Raw genomic sequence first — 27,298 nt, 5'->3', positions numbered from 1 at the left:
AAATTATTTTATGAACTCTTCCCTGCTTCAACAATGTCGGCTTTCTTAGAGAAATAATGTATGCAAGAAAAAAAATAAGAATAATGTAATCTGGGATTAAAAAAAAATTGCAATCTAGGTTGATTGCTATTCGCTCTCAACTATAACAATTTAGATTAGAGAAAATCACTTCAGTGACCAAAAATGCCTTATAATATACGATTTTAATCAACTTTTTTTGGATTTGTCAAAATGACCAAAAAAATCGTAATGCGAAATAAAATTCGCAACGCGATCTTCAGAATCGCAAATCAGTTCCCAGAATCGCAACGCGATTATGAAGAATCGCAACGCAATTATGAAGAATCGTAATGCGATAGTATAAATTCGCATTGCGATTTTCCAGAATCGCAACCGTATCCGTAAATCGCAACGAGAATACGTAAATCGCAACGTGTATCTGTAAATCGCAACGAGAATACGTAAATCGAAATGCGTATCCGTAAATCGCAATACGTATCCGTAAATCGCAACGCGATTTTTAAAGCGCCATTAGAATCGTTACGCATATTTTATTTTCAAATTTCAAACACGAATATTAATTATCGGAACACTGAACCGTCCACAATATATTTTGTAATCGCAACTCATAACCTAAAACCTAAAATCACAACTCAGTCTCATCTTCATCTCTCACTCTCTACGGCGAAATCCGTCCCCATCTCCGAAGATTTCCGTCCCCATCTCTGGCGAAATCCCTCACAACCATTCACGGTCAGAAATCCCCCAATCATTCAGAAATGGAAAATCAACCTCCGAGGGTTAGTTTTTTTAATTTTTTATTTGAAAATTTTGTATTATTTTAGGTTTTTCATATTGAAATTGATGATAAGTTTACTGGTAATTCAATAATAGATAATTATTCACTTAGATTTCTTATTAAATTCATTCGATTGCTGCCAATACTGCTAAACTGTTTAGTCTTTAACCCTGTGAAGTTAGTATTTGTATTTGTTTTGTCTTTTGGTTGAAGTAATGCAATCTATTAAAGTTTCAATTTGCAGAAGAAGAATAGTTTCTAAACTTAAAATCGCAACATGAAAATGAAAATCGCAACAAAAATGACTATCGCAACGAGAGAATCGCAACGCGAAACCAAAATCGCATTGCGATTTTCATTTCGCGTTGCGATTCTCTCGTTGCGATAGTCATTTCCGCATTGCGATAGTCATTCTCTCGTTGCGATTTTCATTTTAACCAAAAGATAAAACAGTGTTGCAAATTTTAGTTTCAAGAATAAACTACTACTCTTTATGTTTATTGTTTTTTGGTATATCTTTATAGTGTAGCTTTTGGTATATCTAACTTGGTATGTTTATTGTTTTTGTAGAAATTTTTTTCGGCTTCATTGACATTAAGGAATAAAGTTAGCCTAGCCACTACAATTGCTTCGAACTTTCACCTGCACAAAGAAAATTGTTTGAGGAAACCTGCTTCGGGCCATGGCTGAGAGTACAGCATCCGGGTGGAGATGCTAATTTGACCCATTTGTGGCTTCAGACCATGACTAGCGATCTATCCGACATTATACAACGTGGTGAGGAAGAGATATGGTTTCATTTTCCACCGGCGTATACTTGTTTTGGGCGGAAGGAGTTCTGCTAATCACTGGTCTACGATTCAGACACGATGATGTAGGCCGGTACACTCGTCATATCACCCGCCCATCATGGTTATCCCGGGTTTTTCCTGATGAGTCAATAGAGAAGCCGAACTTACATGTCGACGACCTGAAGAATTGTTTAATAAGAAAGATGATTTAACTCGGATGAATGACGTCGATGTTGTCCGAGTATGCCTTCTAGTACTTTTGTATGCCGACTTTTTAGGCAGAGAGGCCAGACAACCTATTCCTCAGGAGCTAATATTATTGGTAGAGGACCTAAATGCATGGAATCTGTTTCCGTGGGGTTCGTATATATGGAAAGCTACTTGGACTAAGTTGTCGTCTGCCTTTGATGACCGCAAAAGTTTGCGTGGCAATGGGTCGAAATACACTTTGTCAGGCTTTGTTTGGGCCTTTAAGGTAAGAATTTCTATATAATGTTTTCAAAATTATAATTAATTATTTAACAATTACTAATGTTTGTTATATTGTTTGTAGATTTGGATTCGAGGCTTTCCCCAGCATGCAGACATATGCATTAAAAACTTCAAATGATATTCCTAGGGCTATTTCCTGGAAGAGGAAACATATGTTGGATTGGGAAGACTTAATACCATATGCGACAATAAATAATGTAAGTTAACACAAATACTATCATATATAAACAAGTTATTAATAGTAGACGTTTAACTTTGTTTGAGTTTTTATATTTTTAGGAGACCAACACTTCATTACAGAGACTGACACCCACGGAGGATGAGCTTGCCACTGATTGGTGGCAAGCTAGTCAGCGTTTTTTTGATGGCACGAATGATGAGCAGCCTCCACTTCCTCTACTTCGAGAGCCATCACCTCACCCAGAGCCATCACCTGATCGACCCGACTATACACCTCTACAACGAGAGCCATCACTTATCCCGTCACATCATCGAGCCTCTTCTCCACCATCACCTCATGATAGGCGACCGGCAAAGATGCCACGACTTCTATCTCCCTGTTCTCCACCTCCACCTCCACGGGATGAGTCAAGGGAGTTACGTGATGAGGTCAATGTCTTGCGTGAGGAGATCGGTACTCTACGCGATAACGATGGTGCATGGCGTGTGGATGTGTCTACTTTACGTGGTGAGGTTGCCGCTCTACGTGAGATGGTAGTATCGTTGTAGAATGAGGTTCATACTCTACGTAACGAGGTAAGTTTAAGATTTTCCATATTTAACTTGATGATAAATTTACTCGTAATTTCACTTAGATTAACCATTCCACTTAGATTGCTTAGTAAATTTATTCGGTTGTTGCCAATACTGCTAAACTGTTTATTCTTTAACACTGTGAAGTTAGTATTTGTCTTTTGTTTTGTCTTTTGGTTGAAGTAAATTTATTCGGTTGCTGTCAATTCTGCTAAACTGTGTATTATTTAACACTATGAAGTTAGTATTTGTCTTTGTTTTGTCTTTTGGTTGAAAGTAAATTTGTTCGGTTGCTGCCAATTATTGTAAATTAATTTACTAAACAAACGAGCTGTGAAACTAAAACCTGTTGCCGGATGGGGAAGGATGTCGTTGGATATAGGAACGGATGTCGCCGGAGAGAGTGATAGATGGAGATGAAATGAGTTGCGATTTAGGGATTTAGGTTATGAGTTGCTGCTGCTGCGTAGTTATATACCCAAAACATTTGTGTTGCGAAATTAAAACCTATTGCGAATTCAGAAATCGAGTTGCGAATTTGAAATTCAGTATTGCGATAGTCAGAATCTCGTTGAGATTTACAGATTCGCATTGCGATTTACAGATTCGCGTTGCGATTTACGTATTCGCATTTCGAATTAGGAAAATCGCAACGCGAATTTGGGAAATCGCAATGCGATAGTCAGAATCGCGTTGCGAATCTGGAAACTGATTTGCGATACCGGAGATCGCGTTGCGAATTATCGATCGCGTTGCGATTTTACGTATTGTCGTTGCGATTTACGGATACACATTTCGATTTACGTATTCTCGTTGCGATTTACAGATACGCGTTGCGATTTACGTATTCTCGTTGCGATTTACGGATACGCGTTGCGATTTTACGTATTGTCGTTGCGATTTACGGATACGCGTTACGATTTTACGGATACTCGTTGCGATAGTCAGAATCGCGTTACGATTTATATGTTCGCGTTGCGATTTTCATATTCGCGTTGTGATTATGGAAAATCGCAATGCGAATTTGTACTATCTCATTGCGATTCTTCATAATCGCATTGCGATTCTTCATAATCACGTTGCGATTCTGGGAACTGATTTGCGATTCTGGAGATCGCGTTGCGATTTTTATTTCGTATTGCGATTTTGTTGGTCATTTTGGCAAATCCAAAAAAAATTAGTTAAAATCGTATATTATAAGACATTTTTTGTTACTGAAGAAATTTTCTCTTTAGATTATAATTTTTTTCTCGACGGCTGTATTCCCCTTATTTTTAGCTAAAAAACCCCCCGGAATGTCTCATCCGAATAAATTATTATAATTTTGTTAGAAAATCTATAAATAAATAAATAAAAAACCAGGAAACCGAGACTCTTGATCGTCAAATTGGCAGCTAAGTTGACATTTTGTTAAGCAGTCAAATAAGGACAGCTTTCATCAAGTCATTAACTGCAGTTTCCGGTTGCTTTCTATCCCACAACACTGTATTTCTACGCTGTTTCTGTTTTAGCTGCGCCTAAGCCAATTAAATAGGAGTACTTCTTTTGTTACACAGTTGAACTCATCTTAAGACACTTGTATTATTTTGTAACAAATTGACAACAATCATATGCTTTCTATAAAGCATTTTGCCTGCAATTATTCAATCAGTAGTACATGTTAATTGTCCATTCATTAGAAGTACGAACAATAATTATCATGGATATTAATACATTTAATATCCATCAAGTATTAATTTGTTTGGTATTATTTTTATTATAACATTTAAGAGATATGAATTATAGAACTTATTAAGAGATCTCGGTAATTAAAACGAAATATTGTTCTTCCTTAAGATATTAAGTTTGAACAATTACTTTAAGAAGAAGAAGAAGAAGAAGAAGAAGAAGAAGAAGAAGAAGAAGAAGAAGAAGAAGAAGAAGAAGAAGAAGAAGAAGAAGAAGAAGAAGAAGCGCTCCTAGAGTATTGTGTGCGATCAATTCACTTGTTTTCTATTATGAACCATAGGTGTTCTCGTGTCATTTTTTTTATCATGTAACACGGTATTTATTTTAAAGGTTTTTAATTATTTAATAATAAATATTTATATATTTTTATAGATATCATATTAGAATTTAAAATTAAAGATAATAATAATTTTTTAATAATTGAGATCCACTTTTAAATGATAATAAATATTTTTTTTATAAAATTAGATAAAATTATAAAAAAAATGATAAAATTTTTACGAATCAATTTTAAAATCTTTAATTACAGAAATGATTCAATTAATTGATTTATATATTTGATGATAATTTCATTATTATCAGCACACTTTTCTCGTAAGTTTTAGTCACATATATGATTTTTCTTACTATTATTTTGAATTATTTATTTAAATATTAAAAAATAAATATAAAATATTAAAAAAAATCTTACCAGTATCAAATTATTACCATGATAATTTCAATTTTCTTTAGAATTTTGCACCAGTATCAAATTATTACCATGATAATTTCAATTTTCTTTAGAATTTTGCAATGGTTAAAATTGTTACACGTCTCTACATTCTTCGCATATTTGGAATTTAATCTTCCTACATTTTATTTAAAATATATTTTTATTTTTTATGTTTAAATATATTTCTTAATATTTTAAATTTTTATATTAATTTCATGTCATTTTTATTACATGTCTATCAAATCAATTTTTTGATTTTAAAATTATCATATCAGAAAATTTAATAATTCTAAAATTAAAATTAAAATTAAAATTTTAATTAAAAGTAAAAATAAATCCTTAAAAGTTAAAGTACGATAACTAAATTATAAACAAATGATATATGAACTTGGGGAATATTTTAACCTTTTGCAATCCAAGAAATGTGGTGCGTTACACGCGTTGTACCAACGACTGAAACCAGTCACCATTCGTTTATTTTTCAGACAAAACGATTTATTATTACCCCCCAAAGGTCGAAAATAAAGAGAGAGAAAATCCAAAATAATGGGCAGTTAAAAGAAATGATCAAATTGTGTAGAAGATATCTACACTATCTACTTTTTGCGGATTTAAACCCTTAACTATAATTTGTTTATCTACTTTTCAAAAATATATTTTCAGTTTTAACTTTTTGCTAATTGTATTAAATAATTTATTTTAAGAAAATATAATAATTGGATATATATATATATACCGACTTTTTAAAGTTAAATTGATATATTTTTCACAATATGCAAAAATATTGTCTAATTATACAGAAAATGTTAAAGTATATGTATCAAGTCATAACATGTTAAAAATATTAAGTCATATTATTTTGACAAAACTAGTAGAAAGAATTGACATCAAGACTAAAAATATTATTTTGAAAAATAAAGAGATTTAAAATTGATTAAATTGGAATGAATGGACATTAACATTAATTAAATATGTTTATAAACACATAATTAAATATGTATATGAATAATTAAAAATATGTAAAGAATAAATGATTTTTTAATAAAATTAACCAAACATAAATGGAGTATTAATGATTGAATTATAAACCATTAAAATAAATACACACGAAATAGTATAATCCTCAATTATATAATAATGGAATAACAAAAACAAACTTATTCATGAACATAAACAAATTGTAATACTAACAATTAATTAGTCTAATGTGAGGATACATTAGATGCCTTAAGTAAGGTAAAAGATCTGAATCATGATGTTTGTGATTGAAGCAATTTGGGTTCGAAAGATAGTCATCGTCTCTATATTATCTGATCCAGATTAGTTGATTAATAGGTTGAATACATGTGATTATACCTAAAAAAATATAGTAAAGGGATTAAATACGATAGAATTACAGGATATAAGGCTCTTTTTCCGAATTTGACCAAAAGGAAAAAGAAAATTGTTTACCCTCCTTCCTATGTCTCCCTGGTTAGCTCACGTGGATTAAAAAGGAAGAAAACACGAAGTAAACAATAAACAAATGAAAATAAAATTAAAAATAACGCCGCTGCTCTGTAGTGTGTAGTCTGTACACAAAAACCAGGGAGACTCTCTCTCTCCTTATCTTTCTCTGCATATGCAGATTATTTCAAATTAAAGAGATCATAAAAAAAAACCCCTTAAATAAGAGTAAAATTTGGAGATATCCTATTTAATTTGTTTTCAAATCTCTTTATTTGATTTTCGAAATTAAACCGTCATAAAAATTCCAGGTAGGTGTTTGGTTTCGTTATCTAGATTCTGGGCTTGATTGAAATTAGCGCGGAAGATCCTTTGTTTTGGTGGGTTTTAGGTGGGTGGAAATAGTCAAAAATCACGTTCGAGAGCTTGATAATTGGGGTGAGGTTTACTTTTTTTGTTTTAATTTTATTTTTTTTTCTTGAATGATTTCGTTAGGAAGTAACGATGGGAGGAACTGGATATGGTTAGAGTTTGGTGGAAGAGAAATGGAAGAAATTGAGCTTGAAGAAGGAGAGGCTTGCTCTTATAATAACAATAACGATGACTGTGATGACATTACAGACCCCGAAAACGATCTATCATCTCTATCTTATATAGTAAGAATTACGACTCTTCTTTTTTTATTTTCTTAGCTTTTATTTTTTTTTTCAACTAATGTTTTGATTATATATTGTGTTCACTTGTTTTATATATTTTTGGTTGGGTTTAGAAAATATCTTTACTTTTTACAAATGGATTGGTCTTTTGGTTGTTATTTTACAAGTTATTTTGGTTCAAGATGCAGATATCTTGAGAATTTAGTTTTTAGGAGGTTTAATTATGTGAATTGTTTTCCGTGCTAATGGCTAATTGTTCATGGAGAACTATATGTATGCAGATTTTTCTCAATATCTTATTACTTGTCTGATGCTTGTTCCTAGTGTCCTTTCATGTGTTTTATGATCTCTTAGTGATATTTAACTTTTGTGATGCTTTTGAAGGATGAGAAAATTCAAAATGTTCTTGGACATTTTCAAAAAGATTTTGAAGGCGGAGTTTCGGCAGAGAATCTGGGTCAGTAAAAACACAAAATGAATCATGTTTCTTATGAGGTCAATAGTTACCATTGTGCTCTTAATTTCAAATTCATGATTTTTGGCTTCTTGCGATTCTCACAGGGGCAAAGTTTGGTGGCTATGGGTCATTCTTACCTACTTATACACGTTCTCCTGGTTGGCCTCCTCCGAAAGGTCCTCCAAAAGTTCAGAGCCGCAGATCCCCCCAAAAAATGACATCAGAGGTTGTGCTTTTCTCAATTTGTCTTGGAAATAGAGTTATTTCATATAAAGAAGGAATTTATCTCAGGATCCTGGTTTGTTTGAGAAGTCCAAGTTCAACTGGGTGCTTACATTCTTTTGTTATATAGGATGGCCGACAAAACTCAGTATGTTCAGCAAGTGATTCTCAGTCACTGAGGCCTGGAGCTCCTACAAAATTTGAGACCCTTCCTAAGACATCAAATGCGAATGATATGATTAAAGAAGAGGTCAGCATAATATCTTATCATGTGGATGATCTTTACTTTAGGTGCGAATTTGCAGACAAGAAAGGTACTAGTCTGCCAGTGCCAGATCAGAAAACATTGAAGGTGCGAATCAAAATGGGTTCAGGTAACTTGCTGACCCAAAAGAATGCTGCAATCTACAGTGGTCTTGGCCTTGATGTCTCACCATCCTCCTCCTCCTTAGATCAGAGCCCCTCAGAAAGTGAAGTGATGTATCAGGAGTCTCAAGAGTTATTATCTGAATCTCCAATGAGCATTCTTCGGGTAAATCCTCCCTTTGTAATCTTTTATAAAGCAACTTTCTTTTCTTGTATCTTCTTGCATCTAATCCACCAAAAGTCCTGAACTCGTTGAAATTTTTTCCCTGGATTTTTGAGCAGCTTATGACTTCCTTCCCAGTACCGGAGGAAGCACTACTATCTCCTCTTCCCGATCATCTACTTAACTTGATTGTAAAGGAAAAGATTTTGAAAGAGAATAGATCTAATTCTGAAAAGCGTGATGGAAAATTATTGAGAGACAAGAAAGCGAAGTCAGTGGAGAAAAAGGATTGTCCAGGAGAAAGGAAGAGTGGCAGGCAAGTAAGGAATGACAATGAAATTATGCCAAAGAAGGAAGTAGATAGTGACATACTGGCTTGTGAGGAACTTGTTTCGAAAACATTAAAGCTTCCTCTTTTATCTAATTCATATCCTGTTGCTGAGAAGGTAAAAAATAAAGGCATAACAAGAAATGCAGATGTCCATGATGTAGCTATAGAGGAGTCAGTGGAGCCAGTACTTGCCCAAGAGATTGGCTGGGAGAATCAAAGTGCTAGTTCTGTTCAAAAGGTTTTGGAGGAACAAGAGATAAGTGCTGTGGTTGGTGTTTCAGGCTATGCTAGAAAAAAAGGGTACAAAAAAGTTGAAAAAACTTGTGATTCTGTCAAAGCTGTTTCTAGTACTCTAAAAAGTAGCCAAGCTCTGAATTGTGAATTGGTGGATCCTCCCAAACAGGAGGTCAGCCAGAGAGCTACATCAGATGAGCAAGACAATATGAAGTTGCCTTCTACTGAGGAGTGCTTGTCTTCTAGTGGAAAAAGAAAATCGAAAGATAGTAAGCGTCATGGTAGTCTAGCTGCCGGGGTACCCAAAGAAAGCTTAAGGGTTAGTTCTTCTTCAATGCTGAAAAATAAGCAATCTGCTCATGGTAACCCTGATGCAAACAAAAAGGAACCAGGAGGTCAAAAACTAGAAATGCCATCTCGAAAGGCTGAAGACAGGTATAGAGATCTTTTTGGAGATATTGGAGAATCAGAACAGGAAGGGCACCAAACAAGTTCAATGGAAATCTGTTCTGATGATCGTCTGAAAGAAGTTGATAATAATGGAAAAAGTACGTCATTCATTAACAGTTCACATAGTGATATACTAAGTGGCAAGAAAATTGAGGATTTATTGGCAACTGAATCATACACAAGAGCAACTGTGGATAGTTCTTATAACTCTACCAAAGTGAATATTGCTGGAACTTCCCTTGCAACTGCAGCTCCTGTATTGATAAAGGAAAATTGGGTTTGTTGTGATAAGTGTCAGAAGTGGCGCCTTCTGCCGATTAGCATAAATCCTTCCGACTTACCTGAAAAGTGGCTCTGCATCATGCTTAACTGGCTGTAAGTTCTTTATTGTCACCCCTTCAAACTTTCTGTGAATGTTACTTAATGGCTCAGATAAGCAAGTTTCTTCTGTTATTCCTAAGCATCACACAATCTGAATAGAAAAAATTCTGAAAATTAAGTGTCATAATCTGTCCTTTAAAAGAAAGAGTCCATTGTTATTTATATAGGCAACTAGCCTACAACAAAGCCGAGTTCTGGAAGAGAACTACTATTCTATGTAGCACTTCAAAGAAAATACTTTAAACACTACTAATAAACTTGATTTAAATGCAAAAACTAATAGGATATAAAAATAATACTAAGATATTTTAAAATACTAAGTATAACCCATGATAAAATCTTAATAGCTAATCCCACAATTTGCTTGCCTGTGTTTTGCATCACCCCAGTGTTGATTGTTAAACTTTATGACAGGTTGTGGAATGATATCTCTCCTCCCTTCTTCAAATCTCTAACATTATTTGTCTTGTAAATGTTTAGACCTGGAATGAATCACTGCAGTATTGACGAGGAGGAAACTACAAAAGCTGTTTTTGCATTGTATCAAGTTCCAGCTGTAGAAAATCAAAGCAATCCTGGCAATATTATGTCTAGATTACCCTCAGCTGATGCCCTGAAACCTGACCAAAACCATCAAGCTTTTGGTTCACGGGCTATGCCCCCTGCTGGAAGGAAGAAACATGGTTTAAAAGAAATATCAAATGCAATGGATAAATATGCGCCAACTCCTATGAAAAGTAACTTGAAGTCATCAGTCAGATCCAGGAGTTTCTCTGATAGGACTCAGTCTCCTGTGGTAGGTGAACCTGGTTTACATAATCTAAGCAAACGTGATTTGCCTGTCAAGAAAAAGAAAAATAAGCAGAAAGATAAGCATAAATTGTTGGAACACAGTTATGATGGAGGTATTCTTTTTAAACTGTTACATATTGTTCTTGTAAATTCTTTTATTTTATAATTATGTAATGTGTTGATTTTATAAAACATACAAACAGGCAATGCCAAAACTTCGGAGATGAAAGGAAAAAGGACTGCTGATCAAGATTCTTTAAAGTCCTCCAAGAAAATTAAGGTTGAAAATTTACATTTTGCTGATGAAGATTGCATGTCTGAGCATGGTGGGATGGGGGCGCCTAATAATGGTTTACCTACCGCATCAGTAGGAAAGGATCAGCCCAAGCACAGTGAACTTTCTTCTTGTAAGGATCCAAAGTTAGATAAGAAGGACAGGCAACAGATATCTGGTAAAAGATCAAAGGAAAAATTTCAAGTATCCTTAACTGATGGGTCACTGGATCTGGCAAATTTTGATAGTGGTGAAGCTTCAAGAAAGAGGAAAGTTTATGAATGTATTGATGGTCGACTAAATGCAGGCTTTCCCCAAAGTATTGGCAGTCACTTCCAGGTTAGCAGAGTGTTTGCAAAGGAAGATTTCAGCGAGAATGAATACAGGAGAGAAAAAAAGGCCAGGGTATCTACGTCAGGAGGAAAGGATTCCTCTACAAGCAAAAGCAGCGGTAAACTTGAGAAAAGAACTAGACAGACAAAGAATCACCAGACCTGGCAAGATCTAGGCAGCTCTCTGTCCCGACGGAGTTTAGATGGTATGGATTCTTTGAAAAGGGTTTTTGGATCTGCCCAGCCTTCATTAGCAGCTACTTCTAGCTCATCTAAGGTTTCTGGTTCACGTAAATCAAAACCTGGCTTCAATGAAACAAAAGGCTCACCTGTGGAATCAGTTTCTTCATCTCCTATGAGGATTGCCAATCCTGATAAACTTCCTTCAACAAGGAGGAATGTTGCAGGGAGCGATGAGTCTTGTGATGCTGGTCTTTCTCTTGCCGGTAATCCAAGGAGCTCAGATGGTGAAGATAATGGTATGAGCAACAGATCAGGGACAGTATGGAGGGAAAAATCTTCTTTTACGGCTCAACATGGGTCCCTTGAGTCCTCTATACATGATATTAAGGATAAGCATCATTGCCAATTAGGTGGAAGTAAAGCAAAGGCACCAATTGAATCTTCTCCTGAGATCAGGAAAGGGCAGTCTATAAACGGTAGTGTTGATTACTTAGGCCAAGAGGCCCATTATGCTGGTAAATCAACAATAATGGATGAACACTATTATGAGGAACATCAGAATGACAACTGTGGCAATGCCAATATCTCTCGTCCAAGAAAGTCTGGCAAGGGATCCTCGCGGTCAAAGGACAGGTCTCCTAATTTTAAATCTGATTCTGCTTATAAACAGCAAGATTATGTGTCTTCATATGAGATAAAACCTAGGGTTGGTAGAAACAAATTTCAGGAGAGGCCTGGGGTCAAGTCTGGTGAAAGTGAGAACAGATTTTTTGATAACAAAGAATCTTTGGGAAAATTGTCTGGTGAGAGTAGTAAAAGAGAGAGTCAACCAAATTTGTGTCAGTCAAATACTAAATCAGATGCCACTGAAGGTCAAGATGAAATCTCTACTGTGAAGCAGAATTTGGTACAGGGTGGCAGTAGGGAAAAATACACAAAGATGTTCCACTCTGACAAATCTGATCAAGCAGAAATTGCTTCTGGGAGAGGGAATTTGCGACCATTACTACCCGCAGGAGGAACTAAAAATGAGATGCTGACTTGTTGCCCCCTCCCAGTTTCTGGGTCTCAAACAGGAAATGGTGCTGATGAATCTCAAGATGATGATGCACTGAAAGTACAAAATCAAATAAAAAAGGCTGATCAGCAGAATGGGTCTCAGCACAGTAGTTCAAAACATACATCTAGTGGACGTAGGGACGGGGGTGTTGATGCCCCAAGTCCAATGAGAAAGGAATTTTCAAGTCAGGCAGCTACCAATGCTTTGAAGGAGGCTAAAGATTTAAAGCATCTAGCTGATCGTGTCAAGGTTTTGCTTTAGTAGTGTTTTCTTGTCACTTATTTGTTGCATTATTGTCCTAACCTTTATCAAGGTTTTTATTTTATTTTCCAAATATATATTCACACAGAACTCTGGATCAAATGTGGAGAGCACTGCACTTTACTTCCAGGCTGCACTCAAGTTTCTTCATAGTGCTTCTCTACTAGAATCTTGCAACGGCGAAACTGCAAAGCATGGGGAGATGATTCAGTCTATGCAAATTTATAGTAGCACGGCAAAACTCTGCGAGTAAGTTAAATATTTGGTGCTCTGCTCAGTGTTTTCTTTCTGTTGTAATCCTAAGTTTCTAGATGTTGTTGGAGCTTTATCTTGTATAAGCGTTAACATGAAAATCTTCTGTTATTGCATTTTGTTTCGGGATGATTCATTTCTTGGCACTTGGTTTTATTTTTGTTTCTTTACCAATTAATATTCAGGTTTTGTGCCCATGAATACGAGAGATTAAAGGACATGGCTTCTGCTTCTTTGGCTTACAAATGTATGGAGGTTGCTTATATGAGAGTCGTCTATTCCTCTCACGTCAATGCAAATAGAGACCGACATGAGTTGCAGATAGCTTTGCAAATGGTTCCTCCTGGTAATTCAAAGAACCCAGTGATTGTATTGGCTGAAATTGTCCTGCTAGTAGGTCATGCATATTGTTATTACTGGTTCTTCTGCACTTGGTAATGGAGGAGCACCAGCCTCTGAATTTTACTCTGGAATTTTGGTGCTTCAGTGTGAGAAGATCTCTGCATAAGATGTTTGCATCTTAGAAGCAGAGCTGAAACTGATTGCACTGCATGAATGATTGATTTGCTTGCTTACATCTTGCATGTATTTTGTTTACATGTCGTGGAGTTGTTCTTTGGTATCTTCTTCTGAGAATCTTCAGACAAATGTCTTTCTGGTTAATTTTGTGTTGTTTTTGTTCACACATGCATATCTGTTCTATTTTAGGTGGAGAACTTGAGTTTGTAAATCATCAGTGTTCTAGTTCCATTTGACATGTAAAATGTACTAGGTTTTACAAAATGGCGTTGGTCCTATTTAGGACAGGCCTTGTGCATGTATATGAATAGATATTTTCAAGTAAGCACTCATCTGTTTCTATCTTCCAGCCATTTAATGACCTTTTTCTTTCGTATTTTCCTTTATGCACATTAAATTTCTTTAAGAGTAATGTCAATATTTTATTGATTGAAACAAATTCATGAAGTTAAATTGAACTTCTTGATATTGGTTCTTGTTTCCATATCAGGTGAGTCTCCTTCTTCTTCTGCCTCTGATGTTGATAATTTAAACCACCCGGACAAGATTGCTTTTCCGAAAGGTGTTAGCTCTCCCCAGGTTGCTGGAAATCATGTCATTTCTGCTCGAAACCGTCCTAACTTTGTGCGGTTGCTTAATTTTGTAAGTCTAGTTTTTCTTGTATATAATTTGGAAGTATAATCTTGTGATTTTGATATGTTATGAGGGTGAAAGAAGACCCCCTCCCCCCGATAAATAAATAAAAAACCACCCCAACCCAACATAAATTGCACCACCTTTTCCCCCAAAAAAGTTTTTCCTTTTGGTCTAATGCCCCAAAATTCTTTTTGCTTTCTCACAAACTTTCCTCCCTCCTATACCTTGACCCAAAGGCTACTGGTTTCTGTATGTTGAAGTTGCACGTGTGCCCTAGCAGCTTTTTGCTTTCAAGAACAAAAGCTTTTGTGGCCTTGCCTTGAACTTTGTCCATTGTCTCTCTTATTATCATGCATCATGTCATTTTATGCTCTATGGCTTGTATATCCTATTTAAGCTCAGTGACGTACAATAACTAAAACCAAATGGATGATTTGCAGGCACAGAATACAAATTATGTAATGGATGCTTCCAGGAAATCACGAACTGTTTTTGCAACTGCCAATTCGAGTTCGATAGGGGGTGGAGAGGCTATATCTTCTGTGAAGAAGGCTCTTGATTTTAACTCCCTAGACGTTGAGGGAGTGCTACGTCTGATACGACTGGCGATGGAAGCCGTTAGCCATTAAGAGAAAAGGGGGGCAGGGGGGAAATCTGGTTGGTAAGGATGGTTTTATACTAGAAGGAATTTCGTGATGATGATTTATCCTTTGGTATGAAGCTCTGGAGTTGAAAAAAGAAGAGTGGATTGCTAACTCTTTCTGCTGCAATCCTTAACACTTACATTCTAAAACTGGCTAAGTGCATACTGTCTAACACTCACGGTACATATGTGCAATACAACATAAATCTCGGATTTTCAGTATATTCTTCACAAGCTTCAGCTGCTTTCTGACCTGAACAAGCTCTGTTAGTTTTTCCCTCAAGATGGTATTGAGGACATGGGATTCAAAACGGATAAAATGCATAATTTTTCTAAGTTGTATAAGTTGGTGACTATGCTCCGAAGTTTATATAAAAATGGAGAAGCCAACTAGATATTGAGGCGGATTTAGAATTCCAATAGTAGAGTTTGCCTTTGTTTCAGCATCACTGTTCCCACAAGCAGTTTTACTTCACCTGTCTAGTTAATCTGTTCATACTATTTTATTTAAGAGACCTCCATTGGAAAATACTGGGAAATGCAGCAGCACATGCTAGTTCCTCTGGCTAAAGGACTGTGATTTTCTTGGTTAAATCACCATGGAGCGGATCATAGTAGTTGGCGTCCTCAGGTTTGCTACTCTTCAGACTCAACAAGGTTGCAGAAATTTTGTGGCAGAAATTTTGTGGCAGTAAATATTTTATGTAACAGGAACATATCTTTATATGGTTCTCAATTTGGAATGTCGCAAATGCTTTTTTTTGTAGGAGAGGATCATCTATTATCTTCAAGTTGGCCATCTTGTTACTGATAGGTAACTGTTATAGTAGCCATTACCGTTCTTTTATTGAATTTCAATTCTCTTAGTTAATAAGTATATTCTTTATAGTAGTAACATTGTATTTAATACAGTAGTTGTTAACTTTATTCATTATTTGCAATGCAATGGTTTGGGAAATTAATTAGCAAAAGGGATAAATCAACTTTTAGCTCATGAACTTGGTAACTTTTCTCAAGTTGTCCCTGAACTTTTTTGGTCTACATTAGTCCTTGAACTTTACAACTTTTTCCCATTTTTGATCCTTTTTGTGATGTGATGCTCTGAGATTGTCATGTCATCAAAAGGACTAAAAATGGGGCCCAAAATCCATGTTCAACCAGCAAGTTGAGAAAAGTTGTCCAGTCCAGGGACTAGAAGCTGGCATGAGCCATGTTCCCAGTTTGCATGTCCATATTTTACCTAAAAGTTAAGCCTTTTAAAATGTGATACCATGTGGTGGACACATTTTTGATACATTATTAAGCAAATTTTGGAAAAAGTGATTCTTTCACTCAGCTTTAGCATTGCCGAGGTCGGCATATCTCTTGGTTGAATCTGGCAGTTAATATCTGCGCATTTTGTATGGCTTTTGATTTATTTGTTAGGCTCTTCGATTACTGCTAATTGGAAAATATCTTTTGAATTTCAGGTTGCTATGGATGGAGTGTGATTGCGAAATCACAAAATTGCTCTTAAACTCTGTACTTGTATAGAAACAAACAATTTTTTGTACCAAAAAGAAGTAAACAGTTTCTCAAATCTTCATCAAATAAAATTGGAGCCGCTTCCTGTTATGTCGTACGTGGTAATGATTCTTTTATTTGAATTTGTTATGAAATCAGTGAGAATGACGAGAAAATAAACAAGGTTAACACAATAAATAATTATTTCGAAGAAGATTATAGAATACGTATAAATTTTAGAGATCCTAAGAACATATTTAAATTGTACGAACATAAATTCCAAATAATAAATTTATATCAAGATTCCGAGATTCCACCTTACATAGTTGGAGAGCTTTCACATCTACTACTATTTCTTTCATTCTTTTCTTTAATTTTTTTATCGTGACCTTTTTAAACAAGGCTGGAATAAAATTAAAATCATAATATGTAACAGAATTCTCCCTTAATTATTTAATTTTGGCTCCCCTCTTTCTAGCGAGAGATGAGAGATGCAACATGTACTTGCTGCAGATATATGTCATAAGAGAAGTGTTGTGCATGGAGCAAGATGGAGAAGCGGGACAAAATGTAACACCCCCAACCCGTATCCGACCTGGATACGAATCCAAGGTGTCACGTCGACTTTTCAAACACATACATTTATAAAAACCATAGTAAATTTAAACTTTTATTAACACAAAACTATATTTACATCACTAAGTTCAAAACATTACAACTTGATCAGAGCATATATACCTACTAGATGACTCTATTTACATGGCAACACATATATTACATAAACACACATACTGTGTAAGGTGCTTCTGGTCTGATCTTCAAGTTGTGATATGCTGCTCTGCTGCTCCTAAGACTGATCTTCTTGTTTTTCTATACCTATGTGTCAACCATTTACACTCTAAGTCATAGACTTAGTGAGACATAAACTCATAATAATGCATTTCTTATGAATATGAACATATAACATACTATTCATATAAAATCATCACTATCATTCACGATTCCATTTCATTTCATATGATTCTTATAACTAATATTAACACTGTAACATGTAATGCAATATACATTTTTCATATTATTTATAGGCCCATGTATATACTGAGAACTTAAGGTATTCTAATACATGGAGGTTGTGCACGTTTGCTGTCACCACAGCTCGTATAAGTCCCACTGAGTGGCATATGAGATTTGTCCCTAAAGACCCATGAATATGTCCCGAATGACCTATGAAACCCTAGACTCTTGGCATGCCAACTATACCCAGAGCTCTCATATTTCATCACATGGGCATTAATATTATACTTCATATAAACATGTGCTTATGTCATTTCCTTTGTAATCACATATATCTTTTCTTCTATCACATTTCTCATGTGCATATAATCATCCATCTCATATTCTATGACATAAGTATTTGAAATACATTCACATGAGTCATATAACATGTATTGAATCATATGTAAATATAAATAACTTATGCATGTTTAATAAAGACTATAATGTATGCATGTACATAACTATTAGACTATAAAATTACTCTAGGAAATAGACTTATCACAAGTCTTATTTCCATTAAATTGCACCTATATTATGCACTCACCTTAACTTTGCTTGATTTGAATCGATCTTAATGATTCGATTGTTCCAGAACGGGATTACGTTCAGTATCTACATAATCATACATGGATCTATATCAATATTCTAATTGATATACTCTAATCTTTCATTTCTTAGACTAAAACAAAGGCAAATTTCATTCTTGACTAAGGTAGGTATCGGTACACTCTATAGGGTATCGATACATCCCTTAATGTATGTATCAATACACTACCTATGTATCGGTACCCAAATTACATTCGAAGTTTTCATTTTAAGGGGGCGTATCGATACACTGCCTAGGTATCGAAACCCAAATTACATTCGAAATTTCTCCATTTCAAGGGGGTATCGATACACTCCTGAAGGTATCGGTACCCTTTGAATATCTTTATGCATTTTTACCCCTGATGTATCGGTACCTATTGAATGAGTACCGATACACCCTAGCCCAGAATTACATTTTGAGCACGAAAATCACTTCATTTTAGCTCAATTGCGCTATATATCAACCCCTTTCATATCCTTAACTTACATACACCTACTTAAACCAATTAATACTCATTCAATACCTCTTTAACTTCAAAATCCAATCTTCTACGTAGCATTCAAGAATCACACTAAAAAATCAATATGTTCTAACTCTAATTCTAACACTTCATACTCCTTAATTAGATTGATGACAAGTCAAATCCAACTTCTAATTCTAATTATGAACTCTATTTCAAGATTTCATTCAAGAACTTCTACTCTTTAATCTCTCCTAACTCCATCGTCTTTTGATTTTAAGATAACTTAAGCTTTCCTTAAGCTTAGTTATCATCTAATGATCATAAGCCAACCTTAAATTCAACAAGAAATTAACTAATAAGAAGACTCACCTTTGATTCAAGCCTTCACGTATGAATAAGGAAGAGGAGAAGAAAACTCTGGAACCTTTTGTTTTCTTCCCCCTTCACCCACGTGGCTTAATATATATATATAACCAAATTTAATTATTTACTTGCAAATGACCATTTTGTCCTTCAATTTCATTTTCCTTGCAATTCAATCCTATAACAATTTACCATATAAGTCCTTGAACTATTCAATTATTTTACTTTAATCACCAAATTCTGAAATTTTATAATTTAGTCACTAACCCGGTATTGAGGATGTTACATGCTATATATGCAGTTCAAGATACTAACATTGCTTATTGTAAGAGGGAAACAATAAATTGTAAGTGCACTTTGATCCAAAAGCAAAGAATGAAAGATACAATAACATTAACAAAGGAAAAGTATTTACAACCTTATCAAAAATAGGAAATTCTGCTTTAAGCACTGTGCACGCAGCTTCCTGAATCTGTTTGTTGGTTCCAGGTTCTTGTCCTGCAAACTGGTTGCAAGGAAATGCTAATATCTCAAAACCTGCACTCCAACATTTATAAGCGTCAATCCAAAACCTATTAGACAGAACACAAGAGATTCTCCAATTTACGAGAAGTGACAGACCTTTGTTTTTGTGTTTTTCATACAAAACATTGAGCTCCTTATAGTTTGATTGCGTTAAACCACTGCCAAGGGGAGGAAAATGATTTTTAACATGAATAGCTAAAAGGTTTATATAATTGATGCTAAAGAATCAAGCCATATAATTAAACTGATGAAGCATGTAGATTAACATTTTGAAGCAACATTCATAATCACGAGAACTTTCCCCTCATATTCACTTAAACTTACATCATTCCCATGAATGTCCTGCACATCGTATAACATACAGTTTATTCAGTTGAAGCAGGTATTGATTTGTAAGGTTTTTTTTTTTTAAGAAACAGATATCGATGTGTATGATCAAAAGTTAAAACTAAAGAGTGATTGTCACAAACCGACCTAGCCCGTATGACCTTGTCGTGATTGCATAAATCACAATTGTCTTCTTTGGGTACCTACAATAGATCAAGTGATATCCATTCTGCATAGTGCATTTGTATATGTGTGCTATGTTTCTGGTTCAAACCTCTAGAGGTGCATCTAAAGATTGACAAAACCTTGATGGACTTATGGGTATCTACAAAGGACAATTTAGGTTTTGGCTATCACAACACAGTCTATTAGCGGAGTCCGGATGTGAAATTAGTAGATGAATTGGTATCCATTCTGCAGAGTGTGCTTATATTTGTGCTATGTTTCGAGTTCTGGGTTCGAATATCTGGAGGCACACCTGCAATATATATATGTAGTACTTAAAGATGATAGCTTTGGTTTATGCTATCACGAAATAGCCCCGCGGAATGAATCGGGTCTTTTAAGTGATGATATATACCAGCAGACATACAAGTAACAAGTAATTCAACTGTAATATAAATCCAGGTCCGGCAGCAGCAAATAGACAAACATTGAGGGAAAGCAAGTAATTCAAGTTTAAAAGGTAATTTTTTTTTAGCTCTGATTCATCTCCTCAGTCCCATCATAGTACTATTATCCAAATAACTAAAAAGAAAAGGGAATACCTTGACCGTGAAGTGGTATATGGACTTTAGGGAAGCGTCTTCAGCCAAGCCATGAATGTGGCCCGAAGAAGATGGAGATTGAAACTGAAAATACAGAAATAAGGAAAATCCCAGAAATACCAGAGCAACCAAATTCGTAAAATTGCAGTCCCAATCCATTTTAATTTAATTTTCAAGTCAAATCAAACCTATCCTTTCTAGAATACACTGTTGCTACCAATTTTGAAGTTCCAGGTCCGGATTTTTTTCAGTATTTATTTAAAGATCTGAATTGTATGATTTGAATGTCAAAATTAGGGGAAATAGGCTCAAAAGAAGAAGGTAAATGTAGATCGCAGCAAGCAGAGAACTACAAATAATTATAAAATTGTTACTGGAAATTCTTACTGGTTAAGTTACGCTTTCTATCACTCAACTTTGATTATATCCTTGTTTTGGTTACTAATTTTTTTTTTTATAAAAAAAGGCAATTTTATCGCTCAACCCTTGAATTGTTTTAATTTTTATCACTCAATTAAATTAGAAATAGTTGGATAACATGACCTTTTTTTTGCTGATGTGGCCTAATTTTCTGCTTATCTGAAAGTTATTTTTTTCTTTCTATTTCAACATCTTCCCAATAACATTAAAACTCAAAGTTTCATCTTCATCTCATGCCGTCGTAGACAGTTATTCTTTGATTTTTTTCTGACTATTCCAAACAACGATAAACTCATCTTAGGGTGCGTTTGTTTGAAGGAAAACACTTTACAAGAAAACATTTTCCTAGTTTTACGGTGTTTGGTTCAAAGAAAAAGTTAAAGTCAATGGAAAACAAAGTACGGGTCAACGAAAATTGCCCCCATTTTACTGTAAAATGACTTACCGACTGAAATTCGGTAAGTCGTTTTACAATCTTCACACTGAAACTTTCTTCTTCTGCTCCACTCGATCCTTTCACTGTTTCTCCTCTTGCATGGCCTCTTCTCCGCATAACATCCCAAGCGTCACCGTCAACGGCACTTCCTTCACCGACGCTAAATCTCATCTTCTTAAGAGACCCAGAGTGCTCTCCGTTGTTCACTCCTTCCGATATCCTCTCCGAATTCTTCCACCACGACCCAACCGTCGCTCGCATCAACAACGGTAGTTTGGGCAGTTGTCCTTCCTCTGTCATCTCCGCCCAGCACGACCTCCTGCTCCAGTGGCTCCAACAGCCCGACGATTTCTACTTCAACCAGTTCCCCATCTTTTTCTTCAATTGGGGCTTTCCCAAATGAAAAAAATTTCTTTTTCTCGCACCAGCTCCAACAATGGCCCTCCTACAGTTCCAGGCTCAGTTATCCAAGGCAATTAAAAAGGAAGGGATTGAAGTTGGAGAAGATTTTAAAGTTGACTCTTGGATTCCCTATTGCCCCGTAGCTCAACAAGTTCTGATATATTATCGATCACCCAAGGATGGGGAGGATGGTGGAGTAATGGGGTATGCAGTAATCTCTTATCAAGTTTATAACAAGGTTGAGAATTATCACAAGTTTAGGGATGTAATGTAGTCAATCAACTTGTTCACAATGCTTTCACTTGTACTTCTCTTCCCAATTTAAAACATTATTCATTATATTTAAAAAATTATAAAATATAATTTTAGAATAATAAAATTAATTTAATAAAATTAAAAATAATAAAATAATAAAACATATTCAATATGTACAGCTTTTTCATTAAAAACAATTTACATTTCTATAAAGCATTTTCCAGATTTCATTTTCCGAAAAACGTTTTCAGTGAACCAAACGAACCCTTATTTTCCACTATCATTCTCAAAAAACTATTTAAAACTCGTGAAAACTCAATCGACTATAATCTATAATATTGTATTTTGGTCATCTTAGAATCATGACATATTTCTTGTCTTCCCCTCTACCTCTCTACTCTCGAAATTTGGAAGTAAATGCTTTAACATCGGAAGATTAAAAAGAATTAAGAAAAAAAACTAAGATAAAAATTTGGCAGGAAAGATTTTAGGGGTATATTTTCATAAACTTTAAAAAATGGGGTGTTGTCATAATTTGTTAAGATAAATGCTTTGTCGTAACGTGATTAAATAATTGACGGCCTAATCGCAGAAAACGAAATAATATCAAATTAAAAGAAAATTAAAATTTAGTGACCAAAATATGAATACATTCAAAGAGTGGTGAAATTTATAGTTTACCCATTACTAATAGTTCCTATACTGGATCTGGAGGTTTTTCCATAAGAGCCCAATAGTGATATCAGTAACATCGAGAAATCTGACTGAAGTGCTGCAATTGGCACTTGAGGAGCTCTTGACGCGTGAGATAACTACGTCCCATTACAGAATAGGAAGAGGACAAGTCATATTTGATGATGAACAGATTAATGGCATCAGCATTAGCCATTAAGCATGTGGTGACAGATATACAAATACAACCATCTTACAGTAAGCAAAATGGAAAACAAGTGCACTGCAAATGATGGATAAAGCTAAATCCTGCATTTATTTAATATAATGTTGTTACTATAACTGATATATTAACAAAACTTGAAAAGACAAAATAATTACCTATGAATCATCATGCAACAAACAACCGCTGCTATGGACTTTTATGCACAGAGTAATCTTTCTTACCACTACTTCAGGCATCACTTTTACAAGAATTAGGCCTATTGAATCCTTGCGTTCTTCAACCTGTACATTAAGCGTTCTATAGACTTTTGTATTCTGTTGTCATCTTTCTGCCTCACCGCTTGAGATGCTTGCTGTAAACTCTGAATCCCACGACCCAAACTGGCAATTGAGGGTGCTGCAGGAAGAGACTCGGCAGCACATTCAATACCATCTCCATATACGAGCAAACTCGTGCAAGTTGCAATACTACACCCAAAAGTAGCCCACGGTAGGACCCCAATTGGTTGCACCCTCCTTTTCCTCATTATTTCGTAGAAAGCCGTTCTCGTGGCTGAAAAACTGGTTTTTTCAGCTGAGGCAATAACACCATGGACCACTGTCCGGATTTTTTCAGCTGAAGCAACTGCCTTGAAGAAAGATGAATTTGCTCCAGAACTTGCAAGTCCAGGGGCGACCAATTTTGACGGGCCAAGAGTTTTACCAAGAGCAATTCCTACTACCTTCTGGGTCTGAGACAGAACTAGCTTAAGTGAAGCAGGTACATTCATAGTCGCAACCTTCATGAAGGTTGATGCAGGGATAGCTTTAGAGATAGACGATGCTCCTAAAACAGCCGTTGCACCAGCACCCACTGCCACCACAGGTTTCTTAGATAACAACCGCTTATTGTCTGTGTGATTTGAGGTTTCACCATCATCTACAACAAGATTGGAAACTAAATCCTTGACCTCTTCAGGAACAGGGGTGTTCCAATTTGTTCTAAGACCTGCCAAGCTACTAGCATCCACTACGGCTACTACAGTCTTGAACTTCTTAGCCTGACTTTGAAGAGCCTGTGCAAGGATTGCATGAGACTTGTCCTCAATAGGGAGCTCAGAAAAAGCAATATCAGATGTCCTGGCATTTCTTAATTTCTCAATGGGTAGCTGACCAGCGTTGTTAAGTGCAATTCTCAGAGCTTCAACAGCAATTCTGAAAGTGTAAACTTCAGACATTATCCCAGTATCCACAGCCTCCCCTCTGTTTACATCTAAAAGCAGCTTTTGTGAAAGTGCAAGTGCTCTTCCAATTGAAGGAAGATCAATGAATATATCATGAAGATCCAAAAAGCAGTGGATAAATTGATTGTGCAAATGGTGGAGCCTCATAACTCCCTGTTGGCCGAATTTCATTCAACCCGACCTCAGGAACAGAACCTGATTCCAATAAATCTATATGCGAAGATAACAACTTCACCATCTGTGACTGAACATCATTGGTGATGCGGAACCTACTCATAAAACTGGAAACTGGAACTGAAGTGCCTTTTTGTGGAACCAAACTACTAACTAGACCTTGAATCTTGCTCCCTGCCTCAACTTCCTTGGAGGAATCATATGCAAGAAAATTATTACCAACAGATGATTCGAGCACCATAAAAGCTGAACCAGCCTCCCTCGCTGCCCTCTTGGCAGCCAAGAAATGACCATGAAAACCAACACCAAATATCTCTCTCAAAACCAACTTTCCAGCCACATCATCATACTGGTCCTTGTTAATCTTGTTAACAAAGCATCGTTTGAGTACTTCAAAAGAGGAAGTTGGAACAGTATTACCAACAAGACTATCTTCAGCCAGAATATCGGAGAGAGCTGCGACACCAACCTGTACGATGACCGCATCGGGTCTAAGTTCCCTAATAAGACACTGGGCATCAGCAGCTGACCTCTCGGATAAGTTCTGAGCAGAAAGCATGTAAATGACAGACTGAGAGTTAGGTACCCTCACAGCAAACACAAACTTTTTAGTCCGGTCGGGTATCGAAAGCTTCTGAACTAACTCACGTGAGGCTCTTAAATCATCGAATTTGAACATCGTAAACGGCCACAGATTTTGCAGCTTCCACATGAAAGCAAAGGCCATTGCAAATTAAGGCTAGTGGTGAGGGCTATCAAGCGGCGAGGGACAATATAATGTAAAAGGGAAATTAATTCTCTTAATCTTTCATTCGTTTCTACATTGACTTAGAATGAAAAGGATAATCGGGGAACCCAAAATTGGATTTTTGAATAGAAGCAGCGAGCTATTATGTTGTTTGAGAGGAATGAAAATAGCACGAAACCCTAAACAAATACGTAAAAGAAAATACGAAAAAAATTAAGAAACTTGTTTACCGAGAATCTGGAACGATATGAGATGGCATCACATCTCGCAAGTGCAAGGTAAAAGAAGCTGTGGAATCGTAGGCGATGTTGGGAGTTTGTTTTCGGCGTTGCGGTTGAAATTAGACAAATATAAGAGGAGGAGTTGGAGAGGGCTTTCTCTATTCTTCCTCCGATGCTTTCTCTATTCTTCCTCCGATGAAGCAGGGACGGAGAAGAGGAAGGGGAAGAGCAAAGAGAATGAAGAAATAATTAATAAAATCCTAGACACAACTAACGAAAAGAGAACGCATAATAAGGGACGTTTGTATTATTTAGATTGTGATTATGGTGATCACTGATCAACACTCGATTCAATTTGGGCAGGTCAATTTTTTTTTTAATTTTAAAAGCCATAAATTCAAGTTTTACAAGTTTCAATATTGATATAATATAATAAAAGCAAACAAATAAATATTAGACACATATATAGCACATACATGTATAGGCGGAAAAAAAGTACATTTTAATGCACACAAATGGTTAGCACGCGTGTTTGAGTAGTGTCCTCTTTATCTCATTAATATTTCAAAATTATTGATTTAATCACTAATATTATTGATTTATAACAAATCGATCACTTAATATTAACAATTGTTCTTATGAATATCAAAACGGTGATCTGGTGTGTTCACCAGCTGACCTGAAAACCATATTGTCACACAAGATTGCCTTCCACAATGACCGGTTACTCCCTCTTTAAATGAACACAATCCTTAAAACCTTAATTACTCAGTCCTTACTCCTCCACTTTTAAAATAAGCACACTCCTTAAAACCCTAATTACCCAATGGTTATTCCGGTGACACAGATTTGATGGTTTGTGCAAAGTACAAGCGTGAAGAATGCCTCGTATGTTGATCGGAGCTGAAGCATAGTTTGGTCCAAACCGATGATTCCTTGGGTTTTAGCTAGCAGTGTTAGACGTAACCAAGGCTTTAAGGATCTCAAAGTCGAACAATGTATCAGTTCTCTATCCATTGATGTTTGTTGTAGCCAAAATATAAAGCAAAAGCACCATGGAGATGATATTCAAGATAAAGTTGCAACCTTTTCATTTATCATCAGATATCATAATTGATTATGCCATATTAATCAAAAGTAAGAAGTAAAAAAAATAGTAAAAATTTAAAAGAAACTCATTTCATTCCTTTAACTAGAATTTAACTTTGTTTTAAAGGTTCAATTTTCTACTTGATTTTACTACGACAATAACATAAGCAAACATCAATTTAACTTTTAAGTAAAGTGAAATGGATGCGAGAATGATCAAATAAGCAAGATAAAGGAGAATTGATAAAAATGTTGAAGCTTTGAGTAAAGCAAAAAAGACTAAATCAAGAATTAAAATGATCCCAAATAAAAGGATAAAGAAGGAAGAAAGTTTTTTTTAATGACAGATAAAAACCTATTGGTTTAATCATAAAATCGTAAAAGATGTTGTGAGTAATGAAATTGACAATGAAGATAAATAATACATAGAGGATATAAATGAGAATAAAGATGAAGAATTTAATTGAGAAGAAGAAGGATTTTATTGAAGGGAACTGATATGAGATTCAAAGGTGAAATATAAGTATTGATAAATAGAAAGGTTGATAAATAATAAGAAAGGGAAAGAGAAAAGGAAGAGAACCGAGAGATGTTAGAAGTGTCATACGTGAGTTCTAAGTATATGTTTGAATTTAGATAGGATGGTTCAGAAACTAATGTTTAACGGCGAAGGTGGTGGTGTTACCATGACAAATAATAAAAAAGATGATTTATGACAAAACAAATAAGATAATTGTGGTGATCTCGTGTAACAATACAATTTCTAGGTCAGTCGGTTAAAATGTCAGATCAACATTATGCCATCTATAATAACGATTGTTAATATCGAGTGATTAATTTATTATAAATCGATAACATTAATGATTAAATTATTAGTTATAAAACATCAGTGAGAAAAAAATAAACT

The 27,298-nt window shown here is 35.3% G+C and overlaps 2 protein-coding genes, 1 long non-coding RNA gene and 1 pseudogene across 5 annotated transcripts; 2 read left to right on the top strand and 2 right to left on the bottom strand.

Moving 5' to 3' along the window:
• The first annotated feature begins 43 nt into the window (after nt 1–43).
• Nucleotides 44–16,545, top strand: LOC120188933. The gene is made up of 3 exons (XR_005522459.1): nt 44–58; nt 15,300–15,747; nt 16,403–16,545. It is a non-coding gene; the product is annotated as an uncharacterized LOC120188933 (long non-coding RNA).
• LOC120188931 lies at nt 6,273–25,548 on the bottom strand (annotated as a pseudogene).
• Nucleotides 6,868–14,928, top strand: LOC120188928 (cysteine-tryptophan domain-containing zinc finger protein 3-like). Of its 3 annotated transcripts, none has more exons than XM_039192305.1 (13): nt 6,868–7,101; nt 7,217–7,377; nt 7,762–7,834; nt 7,939–8,060; nt 8,187–8,588; nt 8,705–9,975; nt 10,462–10,886; nt 10,977–11,826; nt 12,115–12,871; nt 12,972–13,132; nt 13,321–13,481; nt 14,145–14,296; nt 14,731–14,928. In XM_039192305.1, the coding sequence occupies exons 2-13, from the start codon at nt 7,267–7,269 to the stop codon at nt 14,917–14,919; spliced, it is 4,674 nt and encodes a 1,557-aa protein (XP_039048236.1). In that variant the 5' UTR covers nt 6,868–7,101; nt 7,217–7,266; the 3' UTR covers nt 14,920–14,928. The 3 variants fall into 3 exon arrangements, with proteins under 3 accessions (XP_039048236.1, XP_039048237.1, XP_039048235.1); XM_039192306.1 differs by having other exon boundaries at nt 6,869–7,377; nt 8,187–8,430; nt 8,509–8,588; XM_039192304.1 differs by having other exon boundaries at nt 6,869–7,377.
• Nucleotides 19,204–20,809, bottom strand: LOC120188932 (probable glutathione peroxidase 2). Its single transcript, XM_039192308.1, has 4 exons — nt 20,527–20,809; nt 19,698–19,774; nt 19,529–19,590; nt 19,204–19,444 (listed from the first exon to the last, which is right to left on the bottom strand). Exons 1-4 carry the CDS (start codon nt 20,683–20,685, stop codon nt 19,218–19,220), a joined length of 525 nt encoding a protein of 174 aa, XP_039048239.1. The 5' UTR covers nt 20,686–20,809; the 3' UTR covers nt 19,204–19,217.
• Nucleotides 25,549–27,298: the final 1,750 nt, after the last annotated feature.

Source organism: Hibiscus syriacus, unplaced genomic scaffold (genome assembly GCF_006381635.1).
Source record: "Hibiscus syriacus cultivar Baekdansim isolate YM2019G1 unplaced genomic scaffold, ASM638163v2 tig00116951_pilon, whole genome shotgun sequence".
NCBI classification, from domain to species: domain Eukaryota; kingdom Viridiplantae; phylum Streptophyta; class Magnoliopsida; order Malvales; family Malvaceae; genus Hibiscus; species Hibiscus syriacus.
Note: the sequence above shows the minus strand (reverse complement) of the source record. Positions and strands in the feature narration are given on the sequence as shown.

Coding starts and splice junctions, on each gene's coding strand:
- LOC120188932 (XM_039192308.1), bottom strand. CDS start 20,685: ATGGATTGGGACTGCAATTTTACGAATTTGGTTGCTCTGGTATTTCTG. Junction 19,775..20,526: donor TATACCACTTCACGGTCAAG/GTATTCCCTTTT, acceptor TACGATGTGCAG/GACATTCATGGGAATGATGT. Junction 19,591..19,697: donor ATGAATGTTGCTTCAAAATG/TTAATCTACATG, acceptor TCCCCTTGGCAG/TGGTTTAACGCAATCAAACT.
- LOC120188928 (XM_039192304.1), top strand. CDS start 7,204: ATGATTTCGTTAGGAAGTAACGATGGGAGGAACTGGATATGGTTAGAG. Junction 8,061..8,186: donor CCCAAAAAATGACATCAGAG/GTTGTGCTTTTC, acceptor TTTGTTATATAG/GATGGCCGACAAAACTCAGT. Junction 13,482..14,144: donor TTTGCAAATGGTTCCTCCTG/GTAATTCAAAGA, acceptor TTTCCATATCAG/GTGAGTCTCCTTCTTCTTCT.